A 12,364-nucleotide genomic window follows, 5' to 3' on the forward strand; every position below is an offset into this window, starting at 1 on the left:
TCATCTGTGTATCCATGCTCATAGATAGTGGGAGAAGTCCTTAGGTATATGCGTTGCTTTGGTTAACGAATGAAGCTGTTTTGGCCAGTGGCTTTAGCAGAATAGAGCTAGGTAGGAAAACTAAACTGAATTCTGGGAGAAAGAAGGCAGAGTCAGTGAGAAGCCATGTAGCCACCCACGGGAGACAGATGCGCCAGAACCTTGCCAGTAAGCCACAGCCACGTGGCGATACACAGATTAATAGAAATGAGTTAATTTTAGATGTAAGAAACTAGCCAGTAAGAAGATTGAACTAATAGGCCAAGTAGTGATTTAATTAATACAGTTTCTGTGTGATTATTTTGGGTCTGAGAAGCTGGGAATGAATGAGCAACCTCCGACTACAGATTGGCGCACCAACATGTGCCAGCTAAATCCACGTAAAACCTGGGAGAGCTTGAAAAGGAATTCTAAACACAAAAGAATTAAGCACAGCTTCTTGGTAACCAGCATTTTTTTTTAAGTATATTAAAGGGTTATTTATTTAAGAGTAGACTCACAGATCACAGTCCTCTACATGAACAGGGAACAGGAACTAAATCCAGCAGCTGGAAGAAAAAGCAAGCGTGGGCTTCACGTAGGCACTTATAGAATAAGAGGCCATGTCCAAGTGGGCTGGTATCTTAAAGGCTGCTGGCTGAAGGAGTTCCTACAGCACCTCCCCCTTTTGTTTAAATAAGAGAGTTCTAAGCCTATTACAAACTATATACAATAAGAACAAATATCAAATAAAAATTAGAATTACAATCAGCATAAACAATATGAAGCAAAAACATATGCTAAATGTTTCAATAATTGTTCTATCATAAGGAGTCTATCTTATAAAAAGCTTGGCCAAGTCATACGAGGAAAGTAACTACATCTATCTAGTCTTCAACCCCATCGAAGATGTGAGAACATTACTTGAGTAAACAGGAAGTGCAATCAAGTAACTTCCAAAATGTTCTATAAATGACAGAGACAGTTGGCTACCTGGGCAGTCACCCAAAGTCTCATTTGTAACTTTGGAGCAACCAACTTTGTCTAAAGCCTAGAGGCAGGAAAGTTTTCAAAACTGTCTTAGCCTGTCTTGGCAAGATTTGACAGTCTTTTTTCTTGTGTCCTGCTTGTCTTGTCTGGACACCGTGCATTTTGCCAGTGGTCACCTCCGACTACACATAGAGGTAGTGTTCACAGTAGCCAAATGTGTACCTCGTATGTCTGTCACCCATGAATGAATGAACACAGTAGGGAGTACTTATAATTCTTGGGATTTTGTAAAGTAACACCATTCTGATACATGCTGCATTATTTGTTCTTTGAACTAGTGAGTATTAAAAGGAATTAACATGTTCCAGCCGAATGCCATGCGAGGTTGATAAGAATGTTACTGTTACTTTGTTCCTCCACTCAGGCTGAACTGATTCTTTTCAACTGGTTGATGAAAATGTATAATTTTGAAAGCTGGTCTCTTCAGGATCCTACTTCTTACAGTTTGCGTTTGCTTGCATGTCATTAGCACAAGTGATTCCATTTTGATCTGCTTTGCTGAGTCCTGGAACAGGAACCTTTAACAGAAAGAAAGCAGAGTGGTGGCTAAACGTGGTTGACAGTAGATCATGCAGGGTTGTAAGCAATTTAAAAGCATTTGTGCTTTGCTGCAGTAGGTAGCTATAGTTTGATTTTTATTTGTAAAATTTTTCCAATTTTTCATACGGAGATCATAGCTTATAGATGGGAAGTGGGAGATTCAGAGCCAAAGCGTTAGTGGAGACAGCACTTAGAAGAAGGGTTTGTAGTACTGGGGAAAGTTTAGTGACATCAAACAGAAGAAGTAAGCAGACACAGGAAACACTTCCTCTGGACTTGTTAGAATGCCAAAAGTGTAGGATAAGGCAATTGGAAAAAAATGATTTTTAGTTTCCCACAGTGAACACTGGGTAAGTAGGAATGACATTTCCTAAGATGGGGATTAAGAAGCAGGTGTGGGGAAGATGATATAAGTATCTGCTTTGGGCATGTGAATAGAGAGGTATTGTTATACAGCCACATAAAGATTGTTGGCAAGGGGTAACATGAAGAGGCTCTATTTGCATCATAGGTGAATGCTTTTATGAAAATACACAAATGATCAACAAGGGTCCAGATCTCTAATTACTGTTCTGGAAGAAGTAAGTTAACTCTTTCTGCCCCAGATAGAAATCCATATCCACATGTATTTCAGCTCTGCACAAATGCCAGATATAAGAGCATACTCTCTATTGTGTACATGCTTGCCTGTACTCTTCTCCAGCTGCCTCTCAGCCTCACTGGCATTCTCTTGCTCATCCACTGCAACTGTGAGAAATTATCTGTTGTCCTTAACCCCACTGACCTGGTCACCACTCTTGGGAGAAAAAGGGTAGTGGGCTGATTGTTCATGTTGTTGATTGCTCCAGACATGTGCTCTGGTTTGTGGAAAGATTGGTAAGAATAGCTACCAATTAGAGTTGTGTTGAACCACAATATATAGGAACTTAAAATATATAGAGAAGTGGCATCTATTTTTACTTTCTGTTAACATGGTATAAGAACTACCTGTATCCTTTACTGTTAAAATCTGAAGCATAAAAGAAAGGAAACTCTTGGAAGCATCTATTTATTTATTTGTTGGTTTTTTTCAAAGCAGGGTCTCTCTACACCATTCATTCATTCATTCATTAGTCTTTGTTTTGTTTTGTTTTTTTCAGGACAGGGTCTCTCTATGTAACTGGCTGTCCTGAAACTTACTATGTAGACCTGGCTGGCCATGAACTCAGAAATTCACCTGCCTCTGCCTTCCAAGTACTGGGATTAAAGGCGTATGCCACTATGTCTTGCTTAAGCATTTCTTGGTAGTTATAGTACACCTAGGAAGAGGAAGGTCTGGTTGTGGAGGAGCTGTAGCACTGGAGACTTGTTAGAAGAAAGGTAATAGAACTTGTCAGAGAGCTAAGTGGCAAGGGACAGAAAGTGATAACCAGGTAAAATGAGAAGATCCATGTCATCTGTAGACTTGATCTAGAAGACTTGGTAGGAAACTTGCAGGCTGTTTGAAATCAATGAGACTTGTACTTGTTCAGTCATAACTATCATAAACATTCTATCACTATAACAGCTATATATTAATTATGTAAGTATTAGGAGCTCAGGAAATATACAAAGTATGGGGTCCTGGTCTAGAAAGGCAAACAGTTTTATAGAAGTTTATAGTTACTATAAGCCTTTACATATCCAGGAATGGTTTTTGCCTATAGATGTGACATAACAGATTAGTTTCTGTTTGTCAATTTTTTAAAAAGATTTATTTATTATGTACACAGTCTTTAGCCTACATGTGTACCTGCAGGCCAGAAGAGGGCACCAGATCTCATTACAAATAGTTGTGAGCCAGCATGTGGTTGCTGGGAATTAAATTCGGAACTCAGGACCTCCAACAGAGCAGGCAGTGCTCTTAACCTCTAAGCCATCTCTCCAGCCCCTCTGTTTGTCATTGTATCTAGGAATGTTGAGATACATTTAAAAGAAAGTTTAATTCTTTCAAATCTTTGTCACATAAATTTTTCCTTTCAGTTTTTTTCTTTTGTCTGTTTTTACATTTTTTTTAAAAAAAATTTATGGTGCTGGGGATTGAATTGAGCCTCACATAGGCTAGACATATCTATGCTCTTTTCTCTGATCTACGTGACTAGCTCTCTTTCAGTGTTTTGTGTTGTAGGAGTCTAGCAGGGTCCCTGTATCTAGGATAAATCATTAGAGTGACTAGTTGTTTTCTAAAAGTAATTTGACCTTGAAAAGTCATTGTGGAAAATGATGATTGTTTTCTGTGGTTTGTGAAATTGTTCTTCTGAAGGGGGCATTACAGTCTTTGGTCACAAGATGCTTCTGACACACTTGGAGCTCTTGGATTATTGTGGATTGCAAACAGAACACCATAAGGACTGAAGTACCAGGGACATGTGATGCTTTCCTTTAGAGAGACTTAAATTAGAATAGGGACCCTGGTGTGAGGAAATACTTCACCTGGAAAAACAACTTTGTAACAGTCAATAATACACCTTTCTACAGTAGTTCAAAGTTCAGTTCATCAGAGGCTGGACCTTCCTGCTGCTACACAGGTCTTAAACTTTCATCTTTGAGTGACCTCTTTCTTCAATTTATTCATGCAACATAGAACATCCCAGCATTAGACAAATCTTCCTGAGTCAAAGCTTATAAATTACTCCATGATTAAAAAAAAATCTTCATTGATATTTCATTTTATGTACAGTAAACTTTATGGTCTTGGGGATTAGGATTCCATGTGCTGCTATTAAGTTTAAATAATACTCTTCTTAATGTATTCCATTGTCCAGCCTGACTAGTTCCTATACATGCCTTGTGTGTGTTTGTATGGTAACTACTATCTAATGTGTCTTTTTCCTTTAATCAATACCGGAAGCCACCCCCCTGTCATTTTTCTTTCTTTCAGCAGCTTTCCTGAGCTGGTAGTAGTCCCCAGAACTAATCATTGTCCCATTTCTTTTGTCATGTCTGATGTCATTTTCTTCCTTGTCTGATAATTTTGCAATTTATTCTACATGTCTCTGAGATTCAGTTTAACTGATGGTCTAATTGGCCTGCAACATCCCTGTCGTGTGTTCTTTTCATAGATGTGGTCTAAGGGAAGAAAAAGTCTTTCTTGACTGCAAGACTATTTTAGTGTTAATTGTGTAATATTTTCTCATTTTTCTGTAGGATCCAATGATGCTATTGCCCCAGACTTTCCACCTCAAGTGCTAGGCACAAGAGATGATGACCTTTCCGCCACTGTGAACATTAAGCATACAGAAGGGATCTATAGTAAGAGGGCCGCAACAAAGGGGGAAAAGCCCCCTCAGAAAGATAATGCAGGTAATGCGTGACCTTGCCTGTTTTACAGCTTGTTTCCTGAACCTTTTTATTTGAAGTGAGAATATTGTCTTTATTCATATTCTGGTTTGTTATGGAAACTTTGTCCTACACTAAGTATATATGGCAGAGTTAAATGTTAGAATATTTAAAGTGCTTCAGAGAGATTGGAAAACTTTAAACTTAATTTTCACATAAATAAAATATATTACAAGTGTTGAAATAAACACTAAGTCAAGCTTATTTTGAATACTAAATATCTTGATTAAAATTCTCATGAATTTATCTCTGCCAAATGTTGCAGAGTGGCACTCTGGCAGGATTTGACAAGGAATTAAGAGTTCACATGATGTTTTATTTTGCTGCCGACCTGTGAAAATTCAATCTTTGGGCTTGTGTGTGGGGGGAGACCAGAATGACTACCCTTGGCTCACGTTTCTCTGTGACACTGGTCGCCTTCAGCTGAGCCCTGGCTGTGTTCTGTCGACAGCACAGCCACTCTCATGTCATGGCCTCTATCTGTCCTTTCAGGTCCCACCAACTTCATTCAGATACTTGGTTGCTTGGGTCAAACTGTTGAATTTTCAACTTTTTCTCTAGATAGAGGGCAACCATTTTCTGAAAGTATAATATATTTAAAATTGCAGAAAGATTGTTAGTTCCAGTGAGATGCTGTTTTAGAAAAAATTAACCAAAACATAGGAATGTAGATTAATAGGTAAGTAGATGAGCTGATAGGTAGATCTTCTATAAGAAATGTAAGAGTATGCCTTCTTAATTTTAGAAAAGGAAAAATTTCATTAAATTGGATTCCTTTCCAAAAACAAAACAGAAAGTAAAACTGGCAACTATTGCCAGATAAGGAATGTTAAAGTAAAAAAATTCTATAAAATGTGAACAGTAAATAAAGGCAAATCAGAGCAGAAGTAAATATTACAGTGTGCACATTCCACAAAATATATTCTGAACGTATAAAGTAGTGTGAAGAAGATATTCTGCTCAGTAGAAATTGAACAAAAGAAACTATGTAATACCCAATAATAGCATATACATTTTTATTTTGTTGATAATCTGGGGATACAAATTAAAACAGCAGTAGCTTTCTGTACTCATTAGAATGGCTGAAATGAAAAACGCTGTGCTGTGGATAATGAGAACTTATTCACTGCCAGTCAGAGTGTAAATTAATATTCTGACAGTGTATGTGTGTTGCTGGGTTTTGAATTTAGGCCTCACATAGACTAAACATGCATTCTATCATTGAGCTATACCCTTAGCCCCGCACAGATTCTTCAATCTGTTTGTAGTAGTTTCAAGCTAGAACCCACTCAAGTGGCCAATATTTCTTTAATAAAATAGGTAACTTGTGGTGTTAACACTATTGAATACTTACAGACACAGAGAAAAGGGTAAGTGTATGTAACAGCACACAATGAACTTTATAAACATAGTGTGAATGTAGGAAGGAAAACATATTTTGTATTATCCGTTTATACACAGTTCAGGCATTTCTGATGCATTTGTTGTATTTAAAATCAGGTATTACACACTCTGGTTTCTCTTCAGTTTTTATGAATCTTAAAATCAAGTGTTGAATAAAATGGGAAGAAAGAATGAGTAATAGGCTGCTATTCAGATTTTATTTCTTGATCTGTAGAAGGTTACACACATATTGTTCAATAATTAGTGACAGTCCTGCATTTTTATACAAATGTTTACTAGGACAATTAAAATATTTTTAAAAAGATGTGTAAAAGATAAGGTTATTAGAAATGAGCCTAAAGTACATGCAAGAGTACCATAGAGACAATTCTAAAATTGAAATTTATTAAGGAAGTCCTACATAATTAGAGAATTAAACATAATAGTAATAAAAGTTTTCAGTTATCATTAAATTAATCTCTGGGCTCAATAAGAGAGCTTGCTGAACCAGCATCAGAATTTTATATGTAACTTGCTAAATATTGTTTGTAAAAGATTAAAAACAGAAGTGTAGGAGGCAACCATATTGGTAAGACTTTATGGGTATGGTGTCTGACGTTTCTAGGAGACAGAATCTCAGAACAAATACCCTGTTTCTCTGACTCGTAAAATCCCTTTACCCATTCTTCTACAGTGATCCCTGAGTCTTAGGTGCAGGAATTGTGTTATAGATGGGTCAGTTGGGACTGAGCTATACAACTCTGCATTTTGGTCAGTTGTGATTTTCTGTAAATGTGCTTTGTCTATCATAAAGAGAAGTTTTCTTTATGAGGGGTGAAAACTCTACTTACCGATGTGTCTAGTAAAGACAATAATAATAGACACACTCTCATGGAAGGAAGGATTGCTGACAACTGGAGAAATAGTCTTCCTTGAGGAAGAGCACACCAATTGGTTTTCTAACACCAATGGTCAGCCCTGAAGACACATACATACAAGTGACATAAGACTGATCATGCTGTATTTATATATTTAGGAATACATACATAAATAATACATTAATATACACACATATATAGTTATAGGAGAAGGTTTGGGGAGAAGGAAAGGGGAAATGTAGTGAAATTTCAATTGTTTTTAATAAATAAAGCTTGCCTGGGGATTGGGAAAGTAAAACACCCACACTGGTCAGCCTTACAGCCAGGCAGTGGTAACACATACCTTTAATCTCAGTAGCCACACTAGTTGCCAGAGAAACCAGGCAGTGCATGTCTTTAATTTCAGCCCTAGAGAAAATTATAAAATGGGAGGAGATAGCACTCAGACACAGTCTCATTCTGAGATTCCTAGAGGCAGAATCGCCATTTCCGACTGAGGTTGAGGTAAGAGCCAGTGGCTGGCTGCTTTGTTTTTAGGGCCTTTGTGTTGAACCCCAGTTTCTTTCTTTCTTTCTTTCTTTCTTTCTTTCTTTCTTTCTTTCTTTCTTTCTTTCTTTCTTTTTTTCTTTCCTTTCTTTTTGATTTTTGAGACAGGGTTTCTCTGTAGTTATTGGTATCTATCCTGGAACTAGCTCTTGTAGACCAGGCTGGCCTTGAACTCACAGAGATCCACCTGCCTCTGCCTCCCAAGTGCTGGGATTAAAGGTTTGCGCCATCACTGCCTGGCGAACCCCAGTTTTCTTTGAGGTTTTATTAATCATGCTTTAGGGGATTGTTATAATTATAATCTCTAAAAGTAAATTATTTTCTAAAAATAAAAAAGTAAAGTATAATGTGACCCACAAACCAAACAAACAAATGTGGGAACTTAAAAGAGAGATGGTGTGCCAGTCATGGTAGTGCTTAGAAAATTGATAGCATATGTAAGAAAAGTCAGAGAAATCCTGTCTGCACACTGAACAAAAATACATGATAGCCATATGCAATGAAAAAGCAAAATTTAAAATTTATACCCCTATGTCTCTGAAATAATTCAGAATTTCATCCTTTCTTTGAGCTAGGGTGTCTTAGGGTTTCTAGTGTTGTGAGGAGACACTTTGACTGCAACAGCTCTTATAAAGGCAAACATTTAATTGGGGCTGGCTTACAGTTTCAGAGCATTATCCATTATCTTCATGGTGGCATGCAGGCAGACGTGGTGCTGGTGAAGGAGCGCTGCATCTTGATCTGCAAGCACTAGGTGCTCCTGTGTGCTGCCCTGAGTGTAGCTTAAGCATAGGAGACCCCAAAGCCCCCTCAGTGACACATAGTGACACAGTGTGGCCACACCCACTCCAACAAAGCCACATCTCCTAATAATGTCCCTTCCTATGGGGCCATTTCCTTTAAAACCACCACACTGTTTCATGTATCTTAGGCCAGTTTTGAACTTGTTATGTAGTTCAGCTTAACCGCTGCTTTCGAGTTTGCCTCCCATTCCACCACTCCATACAGGTATCACAGGCGTTTGCCACGATTCCCAGTTTTTGTTTTTGTTTGTTTTGGTTTTTGGTTTTTCCAGACAGGGTTTCTCCGTAGCTTTGAAGGCTCTCCTGGAACTCGCTTTGTAGACCAGGCTGGCCTTGAACTCATAGAGATCCGCCTGTCTCTGCCTCCTGAGTGCTGGTATTAAAGACTACCACTACCCGGTCACCAGTCCCAGTTTCTGTGGTACTGCTGATCAAGTTCAAGAGTTAATGTGTGCATGCTACTTGGCAAGCATTTCAGCAACCGAGCTGCATCTCCAGTCCACAGTCGAGAAGCGACATGAGACATTGATTCCTGGAGGGGGCTGATGAAGTTATTAACATGAAAAACTTGGCACGTGAAAGATATTGTAATCTGTTAAAATATACAGATTTTTAAAAAAGATGTTTGGAACTAGTAAAAATCAATGGGAAATATTACTGGAATGCTCAGTGTACTACTTTTCAACATAAAAAATAAACAGAAATAGCCATATGTGGATCAGTAGATGGGTTAAGACAGAAGAATACTGCATATATTAACTATTATGACTAGTCTCAGGCATATTAAGTGTGAAGGCATGCTCTAAGGCTATAAATTAAGAGTATAGATTGTTAAAACTTTATTAATGCAACATGCTAAAGATATTGAGAGATACACAAGTCCAGTCTAAAGGGTGCTACTAAGAAGGGAATAAAGTCAGGTAACTATATCTGTAATGTTTTATTTTTTAAGTCAAGTTTTTAATATATTTTAGGCTCCTAATATGTCTAAAATATTAAAGATTCTAGATAATTAGATGAAAAATTAGGACTGAAGTAATAGCAATAAGGAGAAAAACAATTGATTTGAAAGAAAAGAGATTTCTGGGTAAGTAAAGTCAAGACTGGCTCTTCGTTGCGTGTTTCGTTGTTGGTTACATTGTCTGATTTCTCTCTTGAAAAATATGGATAGTTAGAGGTAAGAGAAGATATATGACCAAGGAGGGAAGAAGTATCAGAAAAGCTTAAAGGTTTTAACTACATGAGATATAGAGAATGCTGCATATAAAATCTAGATAGTATAAGTATTTTTCTTGACTATATGGTATATTAATTAGCTCCACAATTGGTAAAAACTTTGAAAAGACCAAAGAACTCCAAGGAATTGTTTAAACCTGCATTTTTACTTTGAAAACCATAATTGATTTGAAAGAAAGGAGATTATGGTTTCATCAGACTAGTAAAAGGTTTTTAAATGTTACTTTATTTAAACTGATGTTGTGCATTGAAAGATATGGCAAACTTTCTAATTCATATTACAGTCTTCCAAACCAGAGCCTAAGGTCTTTTCCCCCTGATTTATACTTGGGGGTGGCTGTGTGTTAGGGAGGGACAGGAAATTTGCTTGCCTTTTGTTTATTATCTTCTTCTCTCTGGAATCAATGTTCTTATCCAGAGGCCCCAGTTCAAGTGCCCGTCATTGGGGATCAGAATGTCTCAGACGAAAAACAGAAAGAGATCATCAGTAGACCTGTTGTGACCAAGATGGCATGGCCTGAAGAAAGAAGTTCCCTGCAGGACACTGCAGGTAGCTGAACTGGATTTTTTTGGGCCCTGGTTTCCTCTGTTCTCCTGCAAAGACTGTTGCTTGAAAATCACAAGCCCCGAGCAGCTGTGTGTTCTCCAGTCTCTCTCTGCTGTCTCCAGGCCTCCTTCCCGCTTGCTCACACAAAGCAGCTGAGGGTTCTAGCTACTGTTTGGTTGACTTTGGTATGGATAAAGTTGATATTTAAAAACTTTTGGAGATATTTATGCAGAACTTTTGAATCTTACCATCAGAAATTGACTTACCAGGAGCTTTTCCCTTTTGCGGTAGTTCATTTCACTATCACAGTGTACTTTCCACATGAAATATATCTAAGGCTTTTTGTTTGTTTTGTTACCATAATCCTTGTTCATATTCTTGTTTTTGTCTTTTCTTCATTGTTGATAGAATTAATCCTCTATCTGATAGAACTATTACATTTTCCCCTTGTTTCTGCTGTTTCGCCTCACATACTTTATGTTAATTGTTGCCGTATGATTCATTTTGAACGCAAACTTTCTTCCTCTTATTCTCTCCTCCTTTCTTGTATGCAGTTTCCAAGTCATTATTATGAAGTATTACCATGTTTAGATTATGCCTGTAAGATCTTGTTTTGTTGAATTTTTATAGCTCCTTTTAATTTTTTCTGCACTTTAGAATATTTTAAAAATGAATAGCAGTGATACCAGTTGTTGAATTTATTAAACTATGCTATGTTGGAGGAGGCCACTTGTAATTTCCAGCTGCTCAGCCCCGAAATAATCACACAGAGACTATTTATTTAAATCACTGCTTGGCTCATTAGTGCTAACTTCTTATTGGCTAACTCTTACATCTTAATCTAACCCATCTCCATTAATCTGTGCATCACCACGAGGGCATGGCCTACCAGCCAAGTTTCAGCACGTCTGTCTCCAGCAGCTCCATGGCTTCTCTCTGACTCTGCCTCCGTTCTTCTAGCATTTAGTTTAGTTTTCCCTGCCTACCTCTATTTTTTTGCCCTATCACAGGCCAAAGACAGTTTCTTTATTAACCAGTGGTATTCACAACATACAGAGGGGAATCCCACATCATTGCTATACATTTTAACTGAGTTAAAATGGTCTCTAATATAGGTTATATAATGTTTTATAAAGATAGTCTCATATCATTGTTGTGCAAAAGTGGTTTACTCTTTAGATATTCGACTTGTTTACTTTGGAAGTTATTTTACTTCAATAGGATTATGCTGAAATTATCTGTAGTAGCATGTTTAACTTAGTATTAGGTTTGGCTCTAAAAGATAAAAACCCAAAATGTAACAGAGTTCAAAACAGACAAGAAAGCATTTCTTATAAAAATCCAGAGCTCAGGGAACAATGCTCTTTCTTCCTCTATTGTTGACCTTTCTGGTACACTTTAGTTTTCATTGTCCTTGGGAATAAAACCTAAGCTCTTTCAGTAGTCTTCTAGAATGTTAGGACCAGCTCCAAAAAGCTTCCCTGCTCATTATAAACACTGTGACCTGTGTGTATTTAGTGGCTTTCCTGATTCCAGTCTTTTTTATGCAGCTTCTTTGCTTTCAGTGACTTGATTACTACTTCAAAATGTTCTCCATCTTCAGAGACCCAAGTCAGTTGTCTAGAGTTCTTCTATGGTATTGTTTGCTAGAATCACTTTTCTCTTTGTTTGCTTTATTAATACTTCTTCATCTGCTTCTTTCTTATGGATTCTTTTTTTGTTTTTAAAACTTTAAAATAGTAACCATATATTTTAATTGATTTTAAGTGTATGAGTGTTTTGCCTGTATGTATGTACCTCTTGAATTCCTGGTGCTCATAGAGATTAGAAGAGTGTGTCAGATCCTCTTGGAGTTACACACGGGTTATCTGAAGCCACCATGTGGTCTAGAAAGTGAAACAGGTCCTCTGCAAAAGCAACAAGTACTTTTAACCGCTGAGCCATCTTTCCAGCGCCTTATGGTGCTTCTGTGGCTCTCTATGTGAATGTTTATATATGTGTGCTTT

The 12,364-nt window shown here is 37.5% G+C and overlaps 1 protein-coding gene across 1 annotated transcript in view; it reads left to right on the plus strand.

The window, feature by feature from the left end:
* Window positions 1–12,364, plus strand: part of Alms1 (ALMS1 centrosome and basal body associated protein) — a 134,634-nt gene that overhangs the window by 86,169 nt on the left and 36,101 nt on the right. The window contains exons 14-15 of the mRNA XM_057770407.1: window positions 4,774–4,929; window positions 10,230–10,361. Coding sequence (XP_057626390.1) covers window positions 4,774–4,929; window positions 10,230–10,361 — 288 coding nt within the window. The remainder of the gene's footprint in view (window positions 1–4,773; window positions 4,930–10,229; window positions 10,362–12,364) is intronic.

The sequence above is a fragment of the Chionomys nivalis genome, chromosome 1 (assembly GCF_950005125.1).
Source record: "Chionomys nivalis chromosome 1, mChiNiv1.1, whole genome shotgun sequence".
In the NCBI taxonomy this organism is placed as follows: domain Eukaryota; kingdom Metazoa; phylum Chordata; class Mammalia; order Rodentia; family Cricetidae; genus Chionomys; species Chionomys nivalis.